This window comes from Triturus cristatus, chromosome 2_2 (genome assembly GCF_964204655.1).
Source record: "Triturus cristatus chromosome 2_2, aTriCri1.1, whole genome shotgun sequence".
In the NCBI taxonomy this organism is placed as follows: Eukaryota; Metazoa; Chordata; class Amphibia; order Caudata; family Salamandridae; genus Triturus; species Triturus cristatus.
This window is the reverse complement of record NC_140582.1, coordinates 1169910771-1169937970: the sequence shown is the minus strand read 5'-3', so window position 1 is coordinate 1169937970 and position 27200 is coordinate 1169910771. Positions and strand designations below refer to the sequence as shown.

At 49.6% G+C, this 27200-nt stretch overlaps 1 protein-coding gene across 4 annotated transcripts in view; it reads right to left on the bottom strand.

The window, feature by feature from the left end:
• The window catches only part of ZNF638 (zinc finger protein 638), a 994232-nt gene that overhangs the window by 724066 nt on the left and 242966 nt on the right, over positions 1-27200 (bottom strand). For all 4 annotated transcript variants that reach the window (XM_085642741.1, XM_085642742.1, XM_085642740.1 and 1 more), the window contains one exon: positions 15831-15868. In XM_085642741.1, coding sequence (XP_085498867.1) covers positions 15831-15868 — 38 coding nt within the window. The remainder of the gene's footprint in view (positions 1-15830; positions 15869-27200) is intronic.

The window sequence follows — 27200 nt, the reverse complement described above, 5'->3', positions numbered from 1 at the left end:
CCGGCGCCGAGTGAGCTTTGGCGACCTTGTATGGTTCGGGACCCGTTTTTGGTTCGAGGGTTGCCCGTTCCCTGATGCGCTTTAGGGACTGCGACACCTGTTGCAACGTGAATGCAGACGGTGCTTTGGAACCGATAGGCTCTTTGGAGACAGGCCTCGACGTGGTCTCCGGTTTCTTCCCAGCCTTCGGGTTTTCGATCCGAAGTTTGGGATCGACGCCCTGTTGATTCGATATTTTGGCAGTCGCCGCACTCGGTGTTGACGTAGTCGGATCGACCACCGTGACCTTGGTGGTCGGTGCTCCAACCTTCGGTGCCATAGGCCGTTGCGTCTTCTCGGGACCGAGGGCCTTCTTCTGTGTCTCGGTGCCAAAGCCCTTTTTTGGTTTCTCGGTACCGAAGACCTTCTTTCTTTGGTCGGCTCCGATGTCCCTTTTCTGTGTCGACGGATTGGAGGGCTTCGATGCCTTCGATCCGACCTGAACCAGTTGCACTTTCGATTTGACCAGTGCTGGGTTTGGTTTCGCTTTCACTGAATCGAATCCAGTCTTTTTTGATATTGGTTCTTTTGAAATGTTTGAAGACGGGCCTTCAGGCGGGGCTGTAGAACGATCCGACTGATCTTGGGTAAGGCCCGCAGGCGATCCCTCAACCTGAGCCTTATCAAGACTGTCTCCTTCGGCCTCCGCATCTACGGATTGGCCTAGCTCCTCGCCCGAGCTATCTTCCTCGGCCCCAAGGGCCTCACCGTCGTCTCCTACCTAGTCGACGACGTCTTCGTCCTCGAAGATCACCTCATCGTCGTCAGATTGGGATTCATGCTCCGAAGCATGGCTCGAGTCCATCTCTTCGACGCTCTCAACTTCATCCTCGGTGCTGAATATGTTAACCGGGTTAGGCGCCGATTGTTTGGCCTCCAATCTAGCTGCCCGTCGATTCCGAAGTGTCTTCTTTGACCGGAACCGGGCGCAGGCCATACACCTTGACTCATCATGATCCGGTGATCAACATTTGTTACACACCGGATGGACATCGATGTGTGGATATTTCGTATGACATAAAGGACGTCTCTTTAAGAAAGTCCTCGATTACATCCTCGAACGTCGATCGATGTTCGGACCGAAACTAGGTCCGAGAAGTGTGAAGAAATCCGAGCACAAGTATAATAGTTTGTCGATACCGAACGCAAACAATACCGATACCTAAAGGCTTCTGGCCTTAAATAAAGTTTTCCTAACTTGAGCTAAGATAAGGACATCCGAACCCAATGGCGGAAAAAAACAATCTGAGGATGGAGAGGATGCCCATGCGCACTGTAGTCCAGGGGAGGAGCCACCTATCTCGTGATACTACCAAGACTCTTCCAGGACAACAATGTGCAATCATCCGGACCCAACACTAGGCGGCGATCTATGCACAGATATGAATTCAGCAGCCCACATGCCTCGAACCTGATGCAACGACAGCATGCAAAACTTCTCTGCGAATCCATTTGTTTGCTTGCCGCAAATCCAGAATGGGCCTGAACTTGTTCTTGTCCTTCTTGCGAACCAGGAAGAACCGAGAGTACAGACCTCTTCCCCTTTGAGACAGAGGTACGTCTTCCACCGCCTTTTTCCGTAACAGGATGTCTGCCTCCACCTGGAGCTCTCGCAGTTGATACTGCGAGCTTACCTGCGGAATCGCTGGAGGCGGCCTGATGAACCGAAGACTGTATCCATTGCAAACAATATTCAGCACGCACTTGTCCTGAGTAATTTTTCTCCACTCTGCCGGAAAATATTGAATGCTTCCCCCCACTGGAGTGGGTAACGGTTGCAGGGGAAGTAGACGCTCAGGGCCGAGACCCGGCCGGGCCCTTGGTAGCAGTAGCGGACTGCTGGCCCCCTCTACCCTTCTGGCGTTTCTGGAAGGGCTTACGGAACTGCTGCTGCTGGTGTTGCTGCTGTCCCGAGGCCTGCCCACGCCCTCAGACCCGAACCGTCTCTGGAACAGGCGCTGCATCTTTTCTGGCTTCTCCAACCCGACAGCCATCAGGGTCTCAGCCTCCGTCTTCATGCAGGCCATCTAGTCGTCCGCATGCTGGCCGAACAGGGTTTCCCCCGAGAAAGGCTGATTGGCCACACGATGTTGAGCCTCCGGCTTGAGCGAGGTAAGGCGAAGCCACGCGTGACGTCGTTGGTGGACGCCACGACAGTACCCATGCGCCACCAGCAGAGACATCCGCTGCCGCACTGCTAACCTGGTTTGAGACCAGCATCCCCACGCGCAAAGTCTCCAAGAAGTCTTCCCTCTTGTCGCGAAGCAGCAGCTCCGCGTACTGGAGACTCCCACAGGGCACGGTCGTAACGCCCCAACAGAGCCCCGGCACTTGCCGCCTTCATGGTGGTGGCAGCCGTCCCACAGACCTTCCTGCCCGCAGAATCTAGCCATCGGCTCTCCTTGTCGGGCGGAACTGTCGATGAAGGGGCGGTAGCATGCTGCTTCTGCGCCGCCGTCACAATGACGGAATCCGGCTTAGGGTCCGTCCTCAAAAAGGTCGGGTCGGAGTCCGGGGCCCGCTACTTCTTTATGAGCCGGGGGCGGATTTAGTCACTGCCGGAGTGAGGAACAACTCCATAGCGGGCTCCACCAGTCCCGGCACGAGAGGCAGCAGGGGGCGAGACAGGTGCGTCTTGTGCAGCGTCTCGAATTTCACGGACGTCGTAGGTGTCGGTACCGTCACTGTGATTCCCAACTTGGCTGCACCCCTCAGTAGTACCTCCTGGAAGGAGACCAGATCATCAAGCGGCGACACCCTCGTCCCGGGCGAGTCCGACAGCGTCGATGAGAAGTCCCTGGCAGATGATCGTGTGCGTGATCTGGATCTGCGCCTCCTGTGACGTCGCCTCGATGTTGACGGCGAACGCCCACGGCTCCGCGGCCTAGGAGTTCCCTGCGGCGGCGGCGGATACGAGGAGGAGGAGGAGGCTGCGTATACACCACTGAGTACCCCGAGCCCGGGGACTCAGTCAAGGGACTCCTGGCGCCTGGGCGCCCCCTGCGCCACCTCGACGTCGATGAATCCCTCTTAGACGTCGATCGCCTCCTCGACGTTGAGTGCCTCAACGTCGATCGCCTCCTCGACGGCGAACGTCTCCTCTTCGCAGACGGCGATCTCCCCTCGACGGTGAGCGCCGACACCGGGCCTGATTGACGTCGATGCGTCGACGGTGAAGTTGACAGCATCGACGCAGACGATGCCGAAGTAGTTGACGGCGGCCTGGTCAGCTCCCTCGACGTCGACTCTCCCCAGAGCCCTGGGGAGAAGGCGAACAGACCGTAGTCATCCCTCTCGACGCCTTAGTCTACGTCATAGACGCCGGTGGAGAATGGGGGCGCTTGCCGGTCTTCCTGCCCCTGGGGAGCCCCCCAGAGGCCTCAGCATGGGCAGAATCAGCCCCTCCTGACCCACCTTGTGCCTTCAGCCTTCTGTCCTCCAGGACTTGGAGCCTGATCTTCATTCTTTCTCTCAGGGTCCTGGCTGGGAATGAGTGGCAGATCTCACACTCTTCCGGCACATGGGACTGGGGAAGGCAGCCTATACACACCCTGTGTGGGTCTGACTTAGGCTTCTTCCTATCGCACTCTGGGCACTTGTCAAACAAGCCAGGCATGTTGACAATACCAGAAGGAAGTCCCAACACTAAAACACTTGAAAATTTGACAAAAATCACCAATAAACCCTTTAAAAGGGAGAGCTCAATGCTCCAGGGTCCTGCTAGCAGGAGCCGTAAAAAAGAACTGAAAGTAAAAGGGACCTGCTGTGCATTCTGGGATACTGGAAAAGTCCTGGAAAGTTTTCTTAAAGGCACAGTATCCTGTTCTGAGCCACATAATGGCAGCCTATGGGGCTTGTCTGTCCATTCCTTCCTATCATTCCAGAGGCTTTTGCTGGAAGAGGCAGGTTTTTCTCTGAAAAGAAAAAAAAAGCTGGGCAGGCAGTGCTGTTGGTGGAATTTTTCTAGTTGAAGTACTGGACAGTGTAGCCTGTGGATATAGGCTGCATTGTCTGTCTTTTGGAAATTCTCTCTTCAGTGTAGATGCAGGTCTGCATGGCTTGACAACTTAAGAGATTTTTATTGCTCCGGGGTCCACGCACATGGGCGGGACTATTCACTAGATTATGACTATACACAGAGATCCCCTACTACAGAACTGTACTTACCAGTAACCCAATTTTCTCCCATAGGAAACCATTGACTGTTTTTCTGTGAAATTTCTTCTAAGTGTCAATTTCTGCAAACTTTAAATATTCTTTAAAAATCGTATAACTTCTGAAAACGTAATTGCTTACCTGTTTTGCATAAAGGTCCCAGTACTGAGTCTCGGTACCCAGTACTGGATTACAAAAGTAAAGAGAACATACTATACCTGCAACTTGAATTTTCTTCCATAGGGAATCATTGACTGTTTTCTATGAAATATTTTCTAAGTGTCAACTTTTAAAATAGCAAAATATTGTCTAAAAATCATCACAGTAATTAAGTCTACTTATCATTTGATTCGAAGTACTGACCCAGGACTGATTCTAGGATACAGTCCTGGAATTCCAAAAGTAATCCTAAAAGTAATCTGTGGCAAATAACTTGAAACTTCCATTGAACTCAATGAAGTCAAATGCATATTGCAAAAGTATTTATATAAAGCATCTCATTCCGAGAAAGTATAGTTTAATTCCAATTGTTGGTTCTAAAATAAAACCAGCATATATATTTTTTTAATATAAACCATTGGCCTATAGTTCAGTCCTTGAGTGTATGAGACCATTTGCTGACTGAGTGTGTACAACAAATGCTTTACACTGTCCTCCGATACTGCCTTACTGCTCGACCAAGCAACCACTTTAGAGAGTAAGGTTATATCTAACTTTAGCCTCTGCCAAACCTCTGGGGACTGTGGACTCTGTACACCCTGTACCTATTTGGGAACAGTATATACAGAGCCACGTTCTCACACTCTTACAAACTTTCATTGGTTTGGCCAGCCTCCCTCTGGGAAAGATTCTGGGTTGTGACAATAGGTTAGATGACATGTTAGTGCGAAAGGATTAGTTACTTACCTGTAATCCTAGTTCTCATCCAGGGGTATACTCATCAAAGTCATAATCTATGAATAATCCCCGCCCATGTGCGGGATCCCGGAGCATATAGAAAATACATATATATAAATATATATATATATATACATATGTGAAAACATATAAATGCAGCCTAATAATGTTCAAAACATGGCAATGCTGTAAATTACATATTTTTGCATAGTAGTGCCCCCGTAACCCGTAAGGAAAAAAGGAAGCATCAGGCAAATTATAACACAGCACTGCTTTATTGCCATAAAGCAACATGTAATTGTAGGCATTCGCCAGTAGGCTGCAGTAGAGTATCAAGAATCCAAGAAAACTGACACCTTGCCTTTAAGGCATTAGAGTAGGGGGACCGTGCCTTTAAGGCCTGCCCGTGACCCCCTGCTCCCATGATGCACTACAGGTGACAGTTGGGCCAGTTCTTTTTGGCGGTGCCTCCGCACCTGAGTAGATCTGCCTTCCATACATCACTTATTTAAAGAGAAAACATTGCTCGTCCGGGGAGGTGGGTGGGTCGCTTATGACTTTGATGAGTATACCCCTGGATGAGAACTAGGATTACAGGTAAGTAACTAATCCTTCTCATCCAGGGGATACTCATCAATAGTCATAATCTATGAATAGAGTAGCAAGCCCATACCCAAAGTCTCGCGGACGAGCAACAAAGCAGTTAAAACATACATTAAAAGACACATCTTGTATTACAGTTATGCAAATAGGTTCCTCAAAGAGGCCTGCCCCACCTGGGCGTCGGCCTGTGCGTCTGAATCTAGGCAATAATGGCGCGTGAAAGTATGGACTGAGCGCCATGTAGCCGCTTTACAGATCTCAGACATGGGAACGTTGCGAAGGAGTGCTACCGTAGAAGCCTTCCCCCGAGTAGAGTGTGCTCTAGGTTTACCCTGCAGAACTTTGTGGGACAGTTGGTAAGCCAAAGCTATACAAGAGACAATCCATCTAGAGATAGATCTCTTGGCCGCAGCCAGCCCGGTATTAGTGGGTCCATAGTTAACAAAGAGCCTGTCTGACTTTCTAAGAGTAAGGGTCTTAGCTAGATAGAATTTCAAAACCCTCCGGAGGTCAAGAGAGTGTAGAGCTCTCTCCGGGGGTGTGGTCGGCTGAGGAAAGAAGGTGGGCAACGTGATCACCTGATTAATATGGAAGTCTGAAACCACCTTGGGCAGGAAGCTCGGATGAGTACGGAGCACCACCCTATTAGCATGAAACACCGTGTAAGGTTCCTTGCAGCAGAGGGCCTGAATTTCACTAACCCTACGGGCCGAAGTGATGGCTACTAAGAAGGCAGCCTTCCAGGTCAGATGTTGCAAGGAGGCCTTATGAATCGGCTCAAAAGGACCTCCCATCAGTTTAGAGAGAACGATGTTCAGTTCCCAGGAAGGGGAAGGAGACCTCACAGGTGGGTAAACTTTCTTAAGCCCTTCTAAGAAATCCTTTACCACTGGCATCTGAAAGAATGAGGTCTGGGTAGGAGACTTCCTATAGGCTGTAATAGCAGCTAAGTGTACTCTGATGGAAGAGTACTTTAACCCAGACTTCGCCAAGTACAGTAAGTAGGGGAGAATAACCTGTTCTTGACCCCGGATCGGATCAAGGGTGTTATCTCTACACCAGAAGCAGAATCTTTTCCATTTAAAGCCATACGACTTCCTCGTGGAGGGCCTCTTTGCCTCCCGAAGAATGCTCATACAGTCCGGTGGAAGATCTAGATGTCCGTACTGGATGAATTCAGGAGCCATGCCGTCAAGCGGAGGGAAGGGAGATTGGGGTGGAACACTCTCCCCTTGTCCTTGGTCAGCAAGTTCGGCAGGCATGGCAACCTCCTCTGTGGTACCTCCGACAGCTGGAGTAGATCCGGGTACCACCACTGCCGGGGCCACTCCGGTGCTATTAGGATCATCCGAGTTCTGGCCCTGTAGAACTTCTGAATCACAGCCGGGATGAGAGGGAGAGGAGGAAAAGCGTAAAGCAATGTCCTCGACCAGCTGATCAAAAGCGCGTTCCCCTGCGACCCCCGTTGAGGGAACCTGGAGGCGAAGACGGGGCATTTTTTGTTGTCCGCGTCTGCGAACAGATCGATGTCTGGTATGCCCCACAAGCGGAAGATGTCTTGAGCGACGCCTTCGTTGAGCACCCAGTCGTGCGCTTCGACGAAGTCTCTGCTGAGGCCGTCCGCCTGCACGTTCAGGGTCCCTGGCAGGTGAACAGCGACGATCGTCAGGTTTCTCGCCAGAAGCCATTTCCAGATTGACTGGGCCTCCAGAGACAGGACCCGTGATCTGGTCCCTCCTTGCTTGTTCAGATAGAACATAGTTGTGGTGTTGTCCGTCTGAACCTGAACATAGTCGGTCTGCAGGGATGGGTACAGGGACTTGAGAGCGAGATGGACTGCTCGTAGCTCCAAGAAGTTGATGTGATAGCTCTGCTCGGTAGCGGACCAGAGACCTTGTACTTGAAGCCGGCCCATATGAGCCCCCCAGCCCTGCATGGAGGCGTCTGTGACCACCGTCTGTGTCGGAGGCGCCTGATGGAATGGGACGCCGTGAAGCAGATGGGAGCGCTTCATCCACCACCGGATGGAATCTTTGGCGGCTTGATGAAGGGTAATGTGATCTTCCCAGCGGCCGGTCCTCTGCGACCACTGATCCTCTAGGTCTTGTTGCAGAGGACGCATGTGCAGACGTGCGTTGGGCACGATGTAGATGCACGAGGCCATGGATCCCAGGAGAGATGACACTTGTCTGGCTGTGGGATATTCCGTGCTGAGAAGCGTGCAGCTTTTTTGCAGCATGGAGGATAACCTCTCCTCCGAAGGACACACGCTTGCGCTTGAGGAGTCTAGAGAGGCGCCCAGGTAGTGGATCCGCTGAGTTGGATTGAGGATCGACTTCCGGTAGTTGACCTGAAGGCCCAACGAGTGTAGAAGGTTTAGGCAGAACGAGAGATGACTCTGGAGTTGAACCGGGGTGGAACTTTTTAAGAGCCAGTCGTCTAGATATGGGTAGACGAATATCTTCCGTTTGCGGAGAAATGCAGCCACCACCGCCATGCACTTTGAGAACGTTCGTGGCGCGGACTTGAGGCCGAATGGCAGGACCTTGTATTGATAATGTTGGTGAAAGATGCGAAATCTGAGAAACTTCCGATGTTTCGCTGAGACAGGAATGTGGAAGTATGCATCCTGTAAATCGATGGCACACATCCAGTCCCCTTGGTGTAGATGTGGGAAGATCTGGTGCAGTGCTAGCATCCTGAATTTTTCCCTTCTGAGAAATCTGTTGAGTAGGCGGAGATCGAGGATGGGTCTGTAGTCTCCGATCGCTCCTCTTTTCTGAACAAGAAAATACCGGGAGTACACTCCCCGATTTCTCTGCCTGTTTGGAACTTCCTCTATGGCGTTTTTGGAGAGGAGAGTGGCAACTTCGTCCTTTAAAAGCTTGTTTTGGCTGAGAGGGAGTGGCTGTTTCCGTGGGGGTACCTGCGGAGGGGGAGATTTGAACCTCAGCAAGTAGCCACGCTCTACAATACTCAGCACCCATTTGTCGTTTGTAATTGTATTCCACTCTGCCAGGTGAGCGGTGACACTTCCTCCCACCGGAGTGGCGAACGAGTGCGGAGGAAGTAAGTTTTCACTGCTTGGGAGGTTGCTTGTTAGAGGACTGCTGCTGTTTAGCATTTCCTCTTCCTCTGCCCCGGCCCCTTTGCTGAAACTGGGACCTCTGTTGGTTTTGAGAGGACCATTGGGGCGTTTGAACGCGCTGGTGAAAGGCACGTTTGTCGCCCTGGCGAAAGCGCTTGCGGAACTCTTTGCGTTTTTCCAGTCCCACAGCCTTTACAGTGTCCAATTCCGTTTTCATCTTGCTCATTTGGTCGTCCGCATGAGCTCCAAATAGCGATGATCCATTAAACGGCAGGTTAAGAATCCTTTTCTGCGCATCTGGTTTGAGGGCTGTTAATCTGAGCCAGGCCGAACGGCGGGAGCAGATGCCATGGGAGTAGCCATGCGCGGCTAGGTCTGATGCATCCGCCGCTGCGCTTATTACTTGGTTGGCCACCAGTCCGCCTTCATGTAGGATCTCCGTGAAGTCCTGCCTGTCCTCCCTAGGCAATTTCTCCACGAATCTGGCCAGGGAATCCCATAGGGAACGATCATACCTCCCTAGCAGGGCTGAAGCGCTAGCGACCTTCATGTGCGCGGCAGATGTGTTGCACATTCTCCTGCCGTAGGAGTCCATCAGCTTGCTGTCTTTCTCAGGGGGGACAGAAGCAGATATTGAGGCTGAGTGAGACTTCATGGCCGCCGCCACTATCACCGAATCCGCTGGCGGGTCCGCCCTCAAGAATAAAGGGTCCTCGGCCGGAGCCTTGTACTTCTTTGCTATTCTCGAGGGGACCGAGCCCGCTGTAGCTGGTGTAATGAACGTGGCCATCGCTGGTTCTAACAATCCTGGCACCAACGGGAGCAGAGGTCTGGGAGCTGACCGATGGTGTAAAGTGTCAAAGATCACAGAAGTGGGTGCCTGAGGGGCGTGCAGTGCGATGTTCAACTTTTGCGCCCCTCTACCCAGGACGTCCGAGAAAGTTATAATGTCATCCACCGGGGACACTCGCGATGGAGGCGTGGATGAAAAAGTAGGGGAGTAGTCCCGGACTGAGGATCTTGTGGATGCAGTCCCAGTGGACGACCTGGTGCGTCGCCTCTTGTGGGAGCGTTCGCTTTGGTGAGCCCTTGATCCTGATCTGCGCTTGGACGGAGATCTTGGACGTTTTGGCGCGGTGCGACGGTCCCTGGAACGAGACCGGCGTGGTGAAATTGGCCGTGGATCCCTCGGAGGCGATTTACTCCTGCGCGGTGGGGGAATACATGCGGGAGTAGTCCGATCCCGGACTCCGACATGCGGCAGCGCCCACATCTCGTAACCAGCGCGGTGACAGTCCAAACCGCTCTGGAGCCTCGGGTGATCTTTCTGGAGATATTTGCACGATGTGCAGTCCCGGAGATGATGACTGTTCTCCTGGGGACCTCTCCGCGGGCGGTCCAGTCTTCGCCCTCGACGTCGAATCCCTTGACGTCGACGACGTCTGCGTCACCATAGGCAAGTGTGAGGTATGCCGTTCTGGTCTCGACGCCGGTCGTGGAGACCTCGATGTCGATCTCCTCTTCTCTGGCACCTGACGTCGGCTAGATGACCTCGACGTCGGCCGTGTCTTCGACGTCGACCTCTCTCGCCGTCGACTGGGCGACTTCGACGTCGACCTCTCTCGACGTCGACTGGGCGACTTCGACGTCGACCTCTCTCGACGTCGACTGGGCGACTTCGACGTCGACCTCTCTCGACGTCGACTGGGCGACTTCGACGTCGACCTCTCTCGACGTCGACGTGGTGATCTTGACGGCGACCTCTCTCGACGTCGACTTCTTGACGTCGATCTTCCTCTCGACGTCGACCTTCTATGTCGCCGAGTGGGGGTAACCATCGACGGCGACCGGCCCACTCGCGGCGGAATGTACGTCGCCGCATCTCTCGACGTCGACCCCCTCGAGGGTGGCGGAGAGTGTCTCGACGTCGACGGAAGCCTCGACGTCGACGGAGACAGTCCAGATGTCACCAGACTAGCAGCCTTCGAGCCCGAAGGGCCGCCTCTCGACGCCGACTTACTTTTGCGCGGCGGAGACTCTTGATGGTGGGATGAATCCCTTGACGCCGAAGTTCTCTGCCTCTTCGCCGGCATCCTCGACGTCGACGGCGAACCTCTTGGACTCCTGGTCTTCTTGGAGCCCGGGGAGCTGGTATGTCGCCGTTTCTGTACTTGCGTAGCTGAAGAAGGTGGTCTTGATGAGGAATGCTCGCCTTCACGACGGCTTCGTTCCTTCTCCAGTCTTGCATGCAGTTTAATGCGCTCTCTGTCCCTCAGAGTGCGCTTTGAGAACTTCTGGCAGTGGGGACACTGGTCAGGATCGTGTTTTGATGGTAAACACACAATACACACCGAGTGTGGATCCACCAGTGCCATTTTATTACCACAAGAAGGGCATTTCCTAAATAAAGGAGACATTCTGACTGGAAAAAAAAAATTGGAAAATTCACTGGAACCAGCAGAATTAGCCCTTATAAGCCAGAAAACGTCGAAAAAAGCTAGAAAAAGCTGTAATTCAAAATTTCAGTCAAAAAACTGAAGAGCTCAAGCTCCAGGATCCTCACAGAAGGAGCCGGAAAAAAGAACTGGCCCAACTGTCACCTGTAGTGCATCATGGGAGCAGGGGGTCACGGGCAGGCCTTAAAGGCACGGTCCCCCTACTCTAATGCCTTAAAGGCAAGGTGTCAGTTTTCTTGGATTCTTGATACTCTACTGCAGCCTACTGGCGAATGCCTACAATTACATGTTGCTTTATGGCAATAAAGCAGTGCTGTGTTATAATTTGCCTGATGCTTCCTTTTTTCCTTACGGGTTACGGGGGCACTACTATGCAAAAATATGTAATTTACAGCATTGCCATGTTTTGAACATTATTAGGCTGCATTTATATGTTTTCACATATGTATATATATATATATATTTATATATATGTATTTTCTATATGCTCCGGGATCCCGCACATGGGCGGGGATTATTCATAGATTATGACTATTGATGAGTATCCCCTGGATGAGAATCCTGTGTGTTAAAAGCTCCAACCTATGACACCCCTACGACTGGTGGGTGTACCTTAAGTGAGGCATAGGAAAGTCACTCATTTGGTAGGTGAGGTATTTGACAATAGCAATATCTTGTGCCCAGCTTTCCATAAATCTTTTCTTTTCCATTTTGGGGTGTAGTACTTCATTCTGGTTATCCTTAGGACCCTTAGCGGCAACCCCAGGTGAACAAAGTTGTGCAGTTAGCGGAATGTTTTTGGCTCAGGTTCGCATAACTGTAAGCTGTGTTGTCAGCAAGTTCTGATGAGCAGGAAGACTGACTGAGCCCTGGACCAACCCAACCAGGTCTGAAAACTATGTGTTACCCTTTGTGGTGCTACTAGGATTAGAGTCACGGGTGCTTGCATCTCTCTAGAAACAGTAGCATTAGCAGTATTGAAGGGAAACATATGCAAATTTCCATGACCATTCTATCGATAGGGCATACCCTAGCGACAAAGGGCGTGGGTTCCAGGAGGTGAAGGCATTTTGCTTTCTCAAAAGACACTCCAGTATTTGTTGTTTTAGTTCCTAGGCGTTTTCCTGTCTGCTTCTGTGCTCTGTACTTACGATAATAGCAATTGTGGTCTCTCGTGAGACTGTCTGGCTTCCCCTAGCGGTAAAAATGTTAGCATTAATACTGTACAGCACAGTTAGACAACTTTACAAAGGAGCACAATTACTAACTTATTGTCACCTTTCTCTGGAAGTCTCATTGCCCTATGTAATGCGCTAGTTTAGACAGCACATGTAATCTATCCCGGTCAGTTAAGATGAAACATGGTGGCATCCTGCTCAGAATTACATGCCAAAACAGTTTGAAATGATCAACCGACAGTGTCCCTGTGACCTACAGCATCCAAACTTAACTGCTGTGCTGGTGTCCCTTGTGCAGCCTTCAGTTCAACACCTGCAGCCTGTTTCCGAATCCATGTTTTTCCATTTGCATTGGGCACCCAACACCATGTTTGGAGCCAGCAACCGGCCGCCCCTGTGCAGCTAGTGTTTGGTGCTATATTTGGTGCTGCATTAAGCTCCCTGTGCTTGTTTTAACCTCTGAAGACTCCAGCAGCCGCTTTGCTTACCTGCAAGGAGCTAGTCTTCAAGCACCCCGGTCTACATTGGGTAACATAGGGTCTGATCTTCAACCTCTGCACCCAGCCACCCATGTGCCGCTAGTGGTGCAATATATGTGTATGACTAAACCTTGCCCTCTGCTGACCCTGCAACCTGAAGACTGGAACTGTAAGTTGTTTACTTACCTGCAAACCCGCATTGTTTTCCCCCACAGGTGAACATTACAAAGACTGAACATTTTAATTAAGAGTCCACTTTTGAAACTGTAAAGAATTTCTATTTATAAACTTATTTACCTTTTTGCGAAGATCTTGGTCTTTAAATAAATCTTGAGCAAAGCTTATTTTTATCAAATTGGTGTAGACCTTTGAGGTCTCATTTATTGGTTATTGTGTGCAACTGTCTTACACTCCTCTGTGACAGGCCTAAGGCTGCTCGCCAACACTACCACAAATAGAGCACTTTGGGTTTACATTGAGCTTTGTACACTTCTGGGGGAATCTCTGGACAATGCACAGTATAACCACCTAGTGGTATACCATATACAAAGCCACCTTCCTGCACCCTGGTACCAGGAAATCAGCTTCCTGCCACCCAAAAGAAGACACCGGAGAGTCGCAAGAACTGTGGAGAAGCAACTCACTTGGCACCAACCCGGCCTGTCTGCTGTTCCCACCAGACAGCGCTGAAGTGATCTCGTCATGCAGCCAGCTGCTGTGCTTCCAAAAGCCTGAGAGGACTGCCTTCCTTCAACAAAGACCCAGAAGCTTCAGTGGAGTAGTGGAACATTTTCCCTGCAGGAACTCCAAAACAACTGAGAGTACTCCGGAGCGCCGCAAACCCGACATAGAAAGCACCACGGTACCTGTGCCCCCCTAGCCAGATTTGAAGTAGCCCATGATGTCAGCGTGGTCCCCGGACCATCCAGAGACAAATCCCACTTTGCGCATGCCCACAATGGACTCACCGATGCCGCTGGCAACCTCCTTGTGCAGGCCCCCCTCTATCTCAAGTGTCTCTGGTGACGAAAACCCAACGCCTCAGAACACCTCTGCACCCATGTGCCCTGGCCCAAGGATCGTGAAAACTGAACTCCCTTGTTGGTTAAGCCCAACTGGTCTCCCAGTCCCAGCCTCTTTGGAACTGGACTGTTCCCCATTAAAGAGAATGGAATGCCGCAAAGCCTCCGAAGGTGACCTTCTGGTGAGATCTTGGACCTGGCACCACACTCACATTAAGACCAGGAGATTGGTCCCTGAAGTTGCGGTGAAGTACCTGTATGCAGTGCATTTCTTTCCTCCATAGGATAACATCGATTCAGACATTGCATGGTGTCCATTTTTTTTAAATTGTAAAGATTTAAAACTAGAAAAGTGCTTACCTGATTCAGATTATCTTCGTATCCAACTTCATATAAAACGTGTGCTTTTTATAAATGGATTCCTTTGAGCGCGTCTCTTACTGCCTTTGTGTGTGCAATAAATGCTTAGCACTACCCTCCGATATGCCTAACTGCTCGCCCAACCGAACCACAAGAGAGGATTTGGGATGTCATTTGTGATATATATATATATATGACCAAAAAGAGGTACACTGTTTAAAGAGCCAGCTTTCTACAGAGTCCGAAGGCACTATCATTTTCTCATTTTACTGCTCACAAAATATGCGTAGCATATGAAGACCACTTACACAGTTCCTACATGAGATCAGGTAAGTACCCCTTTCATTCCCCCGTAAATAAAGCTCCCAGTTTTCAGTTATACTGATGTTTACAGAAAAAAACAATGTTTCCTCTCTCTATTTTTAAAAGCAGAATACTGAAAATTGTGTTTTCTGTGAAAGTCTCCATGTGGTCTTTCATAAATTCAAGGCAAAAACTGAGCAGAGGGACGGATCAGGAATGACAAAACAGGACCAGATTTCATTAAATACATGCATGTGTTAGCTCATATTTGTAGTATAAAGATAATATGCAACTATGGGTGTTATGTTATACCTGGCTGATTCATTTTCTAAAACGAGACAGTCGTCCACGTATGAGCGCACGTCTAAGTTAAATATATGTGGTAATACACCATATTAAGAATCCATTTATTCTAAAAACACAAAATAAGTAAGGCTAAATACCATTAGGAGGGAAAAATAAAATATGGATAAATACACTCGGAAATGTTAAAAACAAATACCATAAAACCTGAAGCCCTACTTATAAACTGACTGGTAGGAGAAGTTATAAAGATGGGCTCTGTCACCCATGGAAGCAAAATCATACTGCTACTAATTCTACGCACTTCACTTGAGATGAAGGGACAGGAGTAATCCTCATTCAAGATTGGGGTACAGTTTGGATACCCTGTGACAAATGAACCACATTATGCTGATAAATCGCAAAGACAAAATACTAAACAGCTCATGTAAACGTATGATCAGCAGATAATTTGATTAAAAAAACAATGATAGCAGGTTGAATTTGATTATACTACTCTCGGAGGGGGCACTTTCTGATTAGCAAAAACATCTGTTAGATACCAATAGTAATCACAGGCATTATAATGTGCAGTAGAAAATGAAGTCTGAGAACAAATCTGAGGTGTTGTGAAGGTAGTCAAATATTCTTTTACAGAAGTAACTTGGAAGCACACTGAAAAACGGTCAAATGGTTCCTCTTGCACAAAAGGAATGCATGTCCTTGTTGGTAAACAAGCACTATAATTCAAGGACAAAATAGAAGACCAGTGAAACTAGGAGGAGCGTTTTTAAACTGCTTTAAGTTTTAACACTAAACAACTAAATGCAGGAGTTTTTTAAAATTACATTTCACTTGGGGAAAAATAATAACTTGGATATAATTCAACTTGCATAGGTTTCTTAAATTAACCTAATCGATAAGCAACAGAATGAAAATGTTACCAAGACAAAATAAAAAATCCTTACTCTTTCTTCTGGGCAACCACTGGCATCACTCTTCTCTCCTGTCAACAGAAAAAAAAGCATATTATGCAGGACATGAGTAAACCACAGAAATCGTTTAGAAACAGAACATACATTGAAGGATGGGAAAGAAAATTATTCAGTTCACAGTAGGCATCCCTTTACTGATTTAAGTTAATTTACTGACCAAGGACACAGAGCACCCATAAGAAATTTTTCACAAGTGAGGAATAAGAACATAAGTTACTTACCTGTAAACTGTGTTTCTCCAGTATTGGTGTCTTTCATAGATTCCTATGCTTGAATCATTCCCCGAAGTTCCACGGTACATAAAATAGCAATATAGCCATAGTATACCAATAGCATAGCTAAAAAATCCTTAGGAAGTATTGTAACATAGCAATCAATAGGAAAAAACCTGTCACTTCAATAACTCTTCCAAGTCATTAGATCTAGTCCCAACTCCATCCAAGTAGGCGACAGCACCCTCTAGAACCTTCTCCTCAGAGGCTCAGACCCTCAGAGTTTCTAGCACAAGCGTTTCATAAGAGTCAAGAATACAAGCGGAGCCTCCGAGGCGAGGTGGGTGATTCGCATGTGAATCTATGAAAGACACCAATACTGGAGAACCACAGTTTACAGGTAAGTAACTTGTGTTCTTCTCCAGTATTGGGGTGTCTTATAGATTCACATGCTTGAATCAGTAGATAGCAGTAATTCCAGAATTGTACACTGCAAACTGTAAGTCAATCATAATATATATATACACACACACACACACATCCACACAAACACATATGCACACATATACATGCACACACACATAAAAGGCTCACCTTACTTAAAAAGATTACTTTGCACTGCTTGCCCCACCTCTGTCAGCATTGTCGGCAGCTTCCAGACAGTAATGCTTGGTAACGGTGTGTCTGCTGGAACATGTTGCAGCTCTACAAATCTGGTGAAGAGGCACACTAGCAAAGAGCAGCAGTAGATGAGACTGCTCTTGTAGAATGTGCTTTGACCATCGTTTGAAGTGTCTTTCCCACATGCTGATGGCAAAAGGAAATTGTAATAGATATCCAACGTGCAATAGTCTGTTTAGTTACTAGATGTTCTTTACGCATCCTGCGGTAGGCTATAAACAGTTGATCAGTTTAACGGACACTGGCTGTTTTTTGCAGATAAAATTTTAAACACCTTTTGAACATCTAAAGAGTGTAAAAAGTATTTTCCGCAGGCAACTGTGGATTAGGGAATAAAGTCTTTAAGATGACCGGCTCATTTAAGTGGAAATAAGAAGGTACTTTAGGGACAAAGGCCGGGTTAGTGCGGAGCACCACAGACTCCTTGGTGAATTGAAAAGAAAAAAGGTTTAATAGTAAAAGCCTGTATGTCGCTCACTCGAGCAGAAGAGCTAAAAGCAAAGAAGTCTTCCAAGAGATGAATGGGCTCAAATGGGGACTTCACGAGTAGCGCCAACACAATGTTCAGATGCCAAGACTGAGGTGGACGCCGAATTGGCGGAAACATTCGAAATAAGCCTTTGAAAAATTGTTGTATTATTCTTGAAGAATAAAGAGAGTTGGAACCATCCTGTCGGAATCTGGAAATTGCGGCCAGAAAAACCCTAAGGGTAGAGTGAGCCAAGATTTCGCTAAATGTAAGAAAAAAGGCAAAAGTTGCTCCGGCGTAGAATGAACCGGGTGAACATTTGAAGCTTCACACCAAAGAAAATAGTTTCCATTTAAGTTTCTAGGTTTTAATAGCGGAGGGTGCTCTGGCGTTGGCAAGGACCTCCCTGCAATGCGAATGTGAGAAAGTGCCATCTTTCTTGCATGGTATGCCCCCACTTTTTGCTAAATAGCTGAATGTACTTCGATTGAGTGTACCCTGGGTTCCTGCCAATCAGGTGCCCAGGGCCTATGTTCCTTCCTTAAACCACACAAACTCCAAATTGGCAAACCCTAGCCACATGTCAGCCCCTAGTAAATGGTACCCTAGGTACCCAGGGCCTTGTGGCCAGGGAAGGCCTCTAAGGGCTGCAGCACTCATTGTGCCACCCTCAGAGGCCCTGTACCCTTACACACACACTGCCCTTGCAGGCTGAGTGTCTGGGTGCAGGACAAAACAAAGAGTCGACATGGCACACATCACTGTGTACCATGCCCATCACCTACACTGCCAAGGCATATGTCAGCCACCCCTCTAGCTGGGTGCATTACGCCTATGGTGTGGGCGCAGGAGCCCTGTGCCCCTACAGTACCCGGGTCCATTCCTGGGCACTGTAAGTGCAGTGCTGTCATTTAAGAGTACATGGTGCTGAGAGCTTGTCAAACACGAGCTCCACAGCACCATATTGGCACCACTGAAGCCTGGGAAGTTTGGTATCAAACTTCTCAGCACATTGAACCCACACTGATGCCAGTGTAGGATTTAATGTACTAAGCACCCCAGAGGGCATCTTAGAGATGCCCCCTTACAGCTAACTTACAATCCACGTCTGCTCTGAGGCTGCCCAGGCTGCCACACAGCAGACACGTTGCTGGACCCCTGGGTGGGAGAGCCCCTGCTCTCCCGGGCCTGCAACAATGCACATCCTGGGTGAGGTGAGAAATCACCTACCCCAGGATGAGCAAAGGGAAGCTTCAAAGGCAGGCCGCCATTTGGAGTTTCCCCAGGCCACTGCAACCCCCCACTCTGGCGGGAAGCTTGGCCGGAAACCCCATACAAGGACAGGGGATGTGCCAGCCTGCCCACCCCACCCCTCAGGTGGGGGAGGCGAGGTGAAGCACATCTCCGGGCTCTCGCCATCTTGAAGATGGGAGGCCCTACCCTATCAGGATCAGGCTACTGCCCCCCTCCCACAGGAGAGAGGCAGGATAGGGGGTGTACGCACCCCAGGACAAGGACCCATTGGTCCCTGGCCTTCACCTACCTGTAACGCCCCTAAATCTAGTATTTAGGGGCACCCTGAACCTTCCTTCCTTAGATTCCAGATAGAAAATTACAAGAAGAGCAAGAAGAACAAAGACCTGCCCTGCAGCTGCTAAAAAGAGAAGACACCAACTGCTTAGGCCCCAGCCCTACCGGCCTGTCGACTCTCGAACCTGCACCAGCGCGGCATCTCTCGTGGCCAGCAACCTCACCAACCCCGGAGGACCTGGCTACCTTTTGGCTCTAAGCCCCTGGGACTCCCATGAGTAGAGGCTCTACTCAAGAAAGGAATATGCTACTTACCAGTATGCATCTGTTCTTGGCATGTAGAGCTGCAGAGTCACACAACTGAGGATAAGATCGCCATCTGGTGTTGGGCTCGGATGATTGCAGGTTGTTGTCGTCTTCGGAAGAAGCCTTTGGTCACGAGGTTGGTGACTCCTCCCCTGGACAACAGTGCGCATGGGCATCCACTCCATCGTCAGATTGTTTTTTCGCCATGATGGGAAAAGATGGAGTGTATAGGAATGAAAGAAAGGATGTCCATGTGTAATGTCTAAGTAAGACGGATGCTGGAACAGATACAGGTCCCGGGGTCGCGGGCGGGCATGTGTGACTCTGCAGCTCTACATGCCAAGAACAGATGCATACTGGTAAGTAGCATATTCCGTTCGAGGCATATGAGCTGCAGATCACACACTGAGGATAGATTATACAGCAGTGCTTCCCCTTAGCGGTGGTCGCCTGTATCCGTTGCAGCAGCTTGAAGGAATATGCTACTTACCAGTATGCATCTGTTCTTGGCATGTAGAGCTGCAGAGTTGTACACTTAGCATAGATCGCCATCTGGTGTTGGGCCCGGATGTTTGCAGTTTGTTTTTCTTCTTGGACAGTCTTTGGAAGTCACGAGTTTGGTGACTCCTCCTTCGGTCCGTACTGCGCATGGGCTTCGGCTCCATCCTCAGATTGTTTTTCGCCAACAGGGAAATGATGGAGCGTAGTAATAACAGTGAGAAACCCATGTGTTGTATCTAAATAAGATGTACTGGAACGGATACAGGTAGCCGGGGAGGCGGGTGGGCGTGTACAACTCTGCAGCTCTACATGCCAAGAACAGATGCATACTGGTAAGTAGCATATTCCGTTCGAGGCATATGAGCTGCAGATTGTACACTTAGCATAGATTATATAGCAGTACCCAACCCTAGCGGCGACCACCGGTATCCGTTGCAGCTGTTTGAAAAAGTGTCTTTAGTACAGCCTGGCCCACCCTAGCTTGCTGCTTGGAATGCACATCTACACAGTAGTGTTTTGTGAAGGTGTGCGGTGTAGACCATGTGGCTGCCTTGCAGATGTCATCTAAGGGTATATTCCCAAGAAAAGCCATAGAAGCCCCTAACTTTCTTGTAGAGTGGGCTTTAGGGGGAGCAGATAATGTTCTCTTTGCCTTTTGATAGCAAATTTGTATGCATTTTACAATCCACCTAGCTATCCCTGATTTTGAAATGGGGTTGCCTTTATGTGGTGGAGAGAAGGAAACGAACAATTGTTTAGTCTTCCTGAAGGGTTGCGTTCTTTGTATGTAGTATAGTAACGCCCTTTTTACATCAAGCGTGTGTAAGGCCCTTTCTGCAACAGATTGGGGTTGCGAAAAGAAGACAGGTAATTCCACTGATTGATTGAGGTGGAAGGGGGAAATGACTTTGGGCAGAAACTTCGGATTTGTGCGAAGTATGACCTTGCTGTGATGCATTTGTATGTAGGGTTCCTGTATGGTGAACGCCTGTATTTCACCAACCCTTCTAAGGGAGGTGATAGCTACAAGGAAAGCTGTTTTCCAGGTGAGAAACTGTAGCTCACATTTGTGCATTGGTTCGAAGGGCGGACCCATTAGACGTGTAAGAACCAAATTTAGATTCCATACAGGGGAAGGTGGTGCCCTGGGAGGAATTACTCGTTTAAGGCCTTCCATGAAGGCTTTAATAGCGGGCACTCTGAAGAGTGATAAAGGCTGCCTGTTTTGTAGATAGTCAGCGATCGCTGCTAGGTGTAGGCGTATGGATGAATATGCCAGGTTACACCTGTGAAGATGGAGCAGATAGCATATTATGTGCTGTATGGATGCATCTAGAGGGTTGATTGTATTGTTACGGCAGTAAATTACGAATCTTTTCCACTTTGCGGCATAGCATGCTCTAGTGGTAGGGCGTCTGGCTTCCATGATGATGTTCATGCAATCAGGGGGAAGGTTAAGGTATCCGAATTCTAGGATTTCAGGAGCCAGATCGCCAGGTTGAGCTGAGCTGGGTCCGGGTGCCTGATTTCTCCATGGTTCTGGGTTAGGAGGCATGGGGATAGATGCAATTTTTGATGTGGTACCACTGACAGTTGTAGTAGCGTGGTGTACCACGGCTGCCTGGCCCACGTCGGAGCTACCAGAATGAGTGTGAGGGAGTGCTGTTGTAGCTTCCTGACCACTAATGGAATTAGTGGGAGAGGTGGAAAGGCGTATGCAAATCTGCCTGACCAGTTCATCCATATCGCATTGCCCTTGGACAATGGGTGTGGGTATCTGGCGGCGAAGCTTGGGCATTTTTTGTTTTCGTGGGTGGCGAAGAGGTCTATCTGAGGATGCCCCCACTGTTGGAAGAATGGGTGAAGAACTTGTGGATGCAGTTCCCATTCGTGTAGTTGTTGTGTTTGTCTGCTGAGCAGATCTGCCATGGTGTTTTGTACGCCTGGAACGTGCTGTGCCAGGAGAAAGATGTTTTGGGGAATTGCCCATCTCCATATGCTCTGGGCTAAGCGGGAGAGCTGGGGAGAGTGTGTCCCCCCCTGTTTTTGTATATAATACATCGCAGTCATATTGTCTGTGCGAATGAGGACTGCTTTGCCCGAAATCTGTTTTTGGAAAGATTTTAGGGCTAGAAAGCTCGCCAAGAGCTCCAGGTGGTTGATGTGGAGCGATTTTTGCTGTGGCGTCCATAGACCTTGCATGGTGAGGTGTAGGAGGTGCGCTCCCCAGCCGGAGAGCGATGCGTCCGCTGTTAGAATCACCTGAGGAACCGGGTCCAGGAACGGCCGCCCTTTGGAAAGGTTTGTGGTGTTCCACCACTGCAGAGAGTGATGTGTGCGGCCGTCCACCAACACCAGATCCGTCAGCTGACCCTGGGCCTGGTTCCACTGTTGTGCTAGGCACTCTTGAAGTGGACGCATGTGGAGTCTTGCATGGGGCACTATGAAGATGCAAGACGCCATCATTCCTATGAGCTTCATAAACACTCTTGCTGGAAGAGTGTTGAGGAAGGAATGTTTTGCGTAAGGCTTGAATGCTTGTGATTCTGGCTGAGTTTGGATAGGCAATACCCTTGGAGGTGTCTATAGTGGCCCCGAGATATTGCTTTGTGTGAGATGGTATGAGGTGGGACTTTTGGTAGTTCACCGTGAAGCCTAGCTGGTGGAGCAGTTGGATGGTGCTGTTTGTATGCTGCACACATTGGTCGTAGGACGCGGCTTTTATCAGCCAGTCGTCCAGGTAAGGGAAGACGTGAATGTGTTGACGTCTGAGGTGTGCTGCTACTACTGCTAGGCATTTGGTAAACACCCGCGGTGCGGTGGTGACCCCGAAGGGGAGAACCGTGAATTGGTAATGTTGCCCGTCCACCACGAACCTGAGGTATTTCCTGTGAGAGGGGTGTATTGGAATGTGAAAGTATGCGTCTTTCAGATCCAAGGTTGTGAGAAAGTCTCCCTGGCAGAGGAGTGGGAGGACTTGCTGTAGGGTGACCATGTGAAAATGGTCTGAGTGTATGTAGGCATTTAGAGGCCGGAGGTCGAGAATGGGTCTGAGGGTCCCGTCTTTCTTTGGTATTAAGAAATATAGGGAGTAGACCCCTAGATTTTGTTGATTGACGGGGACCTGCTCTATAGCGTGTTTTTGGAGGAGTGAGAGTACCTCTTGTTTGAGCAGTGTGGAATGTTCTTGAGACATTGGACGGTGCCTTGGTGGGATATTGGGTGGGGTAGATGTTAGTTCGAGACAGTACCCTGACCGAATGATTTGGGTTACCCATTTGTCCGATGTTATGGACTCCCATACGTGGATAAAGTTTTGTAGTCTGCCCCCGACCGGAGTGGAATGGTCTGGGGGGAGCGGAGGGGAGTCATTGTGCGGGGGGGGTGGCAGAACGGGTGTTGTTGGTTTTGCCCCTGCCCTTATTGTTGTTACCCCTGTAACCACCTCTCTGATTGCCCTTTGAAAAGGTATTTTGAGGAGGGGACTTGTAGGAGGTAGAGGCGTTATCGGTGGAGGAGCCTCTGCCTGTGCCACGAAAGGACGAGCGTCGAAAGGAACGTTTGGAGGCTTGTGTTTGGAGTGCCCCCATAGACTTTGCTGTGTCTGTGTCTTTCTTCATCTTTGAGCGCTTCGTCTACCTTTGGCCCAAAGAGTGTTTCCTGGTCAAAGGGGTGATTGAGTATGGATGCCTGGACTTCTGGTTTGAACCCCGAGATCCTGAGCCAGGCGTGGCGGCGAAGCAGGACACTGGTATTTATGGCCCTAGAAGCAGTGTCGGCTGCATCGAGGGCACACTTAATGGAGGTGTTTGTGATTAGTTTACCCTCCTGTATAAGGTCATGAGCCTTGTGCTTGTATTTTTCTGGAAGGTGCTGCATAAGAGCCTCTAGTTCGTCATAGTGTGCTCTATCATATCGCGCAAGCAGTGCTTGTGTGTTTGCAATGCGCCACATGTTTGCAGCTTGGGAGGCGGTGCGTTTACCAGACGCGTCCAGAAGTTTAGATTCTTTGTCTGGCGGTGGGGCATCTCCTGAGGATTGGGAGTTAGCCCGCTTTCTAGCTGTGGAGACAACTAGGGAATCTAGGGGAGCAGGGCCCTTGATGTAAGCAGGGTCTGTGGGTGCCGCCTTGTACTTCTTCTCTATTCTAGGGTTCAGTACTCTGGCTCTGACAGGGTCTTTGAACACCTCTGTAGCGTGCTTGGTGACACCCTTAAGCATGGGTAAAATGGAAGTGGATTTGTCTTGTATATCAAATGTATCCAGTAGGAAGTCTTCTTCTACTGGTTCACTGTGCATGTCCACCCCATGGTAGTGTGCTGCTCTCTGCACTAAATGATGAAACCCTAAGGAGTCCTCTGGAGGAGACGGCCTTGATGGGTATAGGTCGTCCTGAGGTACATTGGGTATATCAGGGTTATTGTAATCCTCCCATGGATCTGGGGTCCCTGGTGGAGTGGGATCCATTGGGGGGTCCGCCGGGTAATTGTCCGGATCCCCATCATCTGGATCTGGGGATGGGGCCGGATCATAGTGAGGTAAAGGTGGCGGAGACCTGTGAGGTGGAGGCGGTGGAGGAGGTGTGGGTAGGGGAGGCGGTGGTGGGGAGGGCACTCTGAGGGGAGAAGTAGCAGAGTCCTTCCTTTTGGGTGGAGGAGGAGGAGCCGGAGCATCAAGGCGTCTTTTCTTGGTAGTTAAAGTCAAAAGCCCAGTCTTAGGATCTTTGGACAAAGTCTTTTGTAAAGGGTCTGGTGTAAACAGAGCCAATGGTGTCGAGTCGTCTGTCGGCACCGGTGATTTCGGAACCGGGGGTTTCGATGGTCTGTGTGCGCCATGCTTTTTTGAGGTCTCCGGGTGTTTCGGCGTCGAATGATGTTTCGGCGCCGGAGCATCGGTGCCGACAGATTTGTGTTTGTGTTTGGTCGGCACCGAGTGTCCAGGCTTCGGCACCGGTGGTTTCGGAGTCGAGCTGGATTTTGCAGTCTTCGGTGCCGGATGCTGTTTTTCGGCACCGGGTGTGGGCTGGCTCGATCCCGAGCTGCCATGAGACTTTGGGAGCTTCGACACCGGGCCCGAAGGTGGGGTGATCGAAGTTTTGGTTTTGGTTTTGCCCAGGCCGGCAGGCGAGGGAGTAACCTGAGTCTCTTTGGTTTTCGGCGTGGGGGTAGGAGGGGGCATATTACTCACGGCCCGCTGCGCTGGTGTAATGTCCTCCACGTCGGAGTCGTCGGCCTCGGAAGCGCTGACGACGTCTTCCTCCTGTTCGGTGTGTGTTTGCCCCGAAGCTTCGGCGTCGTCTCCGAAGATGTCCGGTGGAGCTGCGGAGGATGAGTTACGCCATGGTGCGTCGAGCTCTTCGATCTCGGATGGTCTTCTTCGATCGAAAAGACTTGCAGGCGGGGCAGTCTCTAGCCTCGTGTTCCGGAGAGAGGCAAAGGTTACACACCTGATGGAGGTCGGTGTGGGGAAATTTAGACCCACATTTTGGGCACTTTTTGAACGGAGTCCTTTCCATCGGCCGGGACCGGAGTCGCGGAGGGCCCGAAGGCCGGTGTCGATGAACGGGATGGAGAAAGTGCCGCTTCGAGAGATGAAGATGATGAAGGAACTCGAAGAATCGAGGATTTTCCGTCGAGGCTGGAACCGTAGAAGTTCGAAGCCGGAGCACGAAGTATCACATCCGAGCCCGATGGCGGAAAAAAACAATCTGAGGATGGAGCCGAAGCCCATGCGCAGTACGGACCGAAGGAGGAGTCACCAAACTCGTGACTTCCAAAGACTGTCCAAGAAGAAAAACAAACTGCAAACATCCGGGCCCAACACCAGATGGCGATCTATGCTAAGTGTACAATCTGCAGCTCATATGCCTCGAACATAAAGTTTAGGACAGCCTGGCCCACGGAGGCCTGTTTGGCCTGCACGTCAACACAATAGTGTTTAGTGAAGGTATGCGTGGTAGACCACGTGGCTGCCTTGCAAATGTCTTCGAAGGGAATGTTACCTAAGAAGGCCATAGAAGCCCCTATTTTACGCGTGGAGTGCGTCCTAGGGGGAACTGTAAGTGTACGTTTAGCCTTTAGGTAGCATATTTGGATGCATTTAACTATCCACCGGGCTATACCTGATTTGGAGATCGGATTGCCTTTATGTGGTGGTGCGAAAGCAACAAAGAGTTGTTTTGTCTTTCGAAAAGGTTTTGTTCTGTCGATGTAATAAAGCAAGGCTCTTTTGACATCTAAGGTATGTAGGGCCCTTTCAGCTACGGAGTCTGGGTTTGGGAAAAAGACTGGTAGCTCTACTGATTGGTTAAGGTGGAAAGGGGAAATCACTTTTGGGAGAAATTTAGAGTTTGTCCTAAGAACCACTTTGTTACGGTGTAGTTGTAAGAAAGGTTCCTCTAGTGTAAGGGCTTGTATTTCACTTACTCTGCGTAGGGAAGTGATTGCGATAAGGAAAGCTACCTTCCATGTTAGGAATTGCAATTCACATTTGTGCATAGGTTCAAATGGGGGACCCATGAGTCTTGTTAGAACCACATTGAGATTCCACACTGGGGCAGGTGGCAATCTTGGGGGAAGAATTCTTTTGAGACCTTCCATAAACGCTTTGATGGCTGGTACCTTAAAAAGTGACAGGTGTTGCCTATTTTGCAAGTAGGCTGCCAAGGCTGCTAGGTGTAAACGTATAGAGGAATACGCTAGATTGCATCTTTGCAAGTGTAGTAGATAGCAAATGTTTTGGATGTAAGCATCCAATGGATGTATGTCATTATTAGCGCAGTAGATGGCAAATCGTTTCCATTTAGCGGCATAACACGCTCTAGTAGTAGGGCGTCTGGCTTCCTTTATGATATTCATACAGTCTGGAGGGAGATTGAGGTAACCGAACTCTAGGACCTCAGGAGCCAGATCGCTAGGTTCAGTGTTTGAGGATCTGGGTGTCTGATTTCTCCATGGTTCTGGGTTAATAGATCCGGGGAGAGGCGTAGCCTTTGATGTGGAACTAAAGATAGTTCCAGAAGTGTGGTGAACCACGGTTGACGTGCCCAAGTGGGAGCCACTAGTATTAGTGTTAGTGACTGTTGTTTCAGTTTGCGTACCACAAATGGAACTAGTGGGAGAGGCGGAAAAGCGTACGCAAATCTGCCTGACCAGTTCATCCATAGGGCATTGCCCTTCGACTGTGGATGTGGAAACCTGGCGGCAAAGGTTGGGCATTTTGTGTTCTCGGGAGTGGCGAACAGGTCTATGTCTGGTTGTCCCCACTTTTGGAAGAAGGGGAGTAGAACCTTGGGGTGTAGTTCCCATTCGTGGATCTGCTGTGTGTGGCAACTTAGGAGGTCGGCCACTTGATTGTGGATCCCTGGGAGATGTTCTGCTAACCGGTAGATGTTTTGGGGAATGGCCCATCTCCAGATTTGCTGTGCCAGTTGGGACAGTTGGAGAGAATGTGTCCCTCCCTGTTTCTGTATATAATACATTGTCGTCATGTTGTCTGTGCGTATGAGGACAGTTTTGTTCTTTAGGTGAACTTGAAAGGATTTTAGTGCTAGGAACACTGCTAAGAGTTCCAGGTGGTTGATGTGGAGCAGTTTCTGTTGACTGGTCCATCTGCCCTGAGTGGTATGGTGAAGGAGGTGGGCTC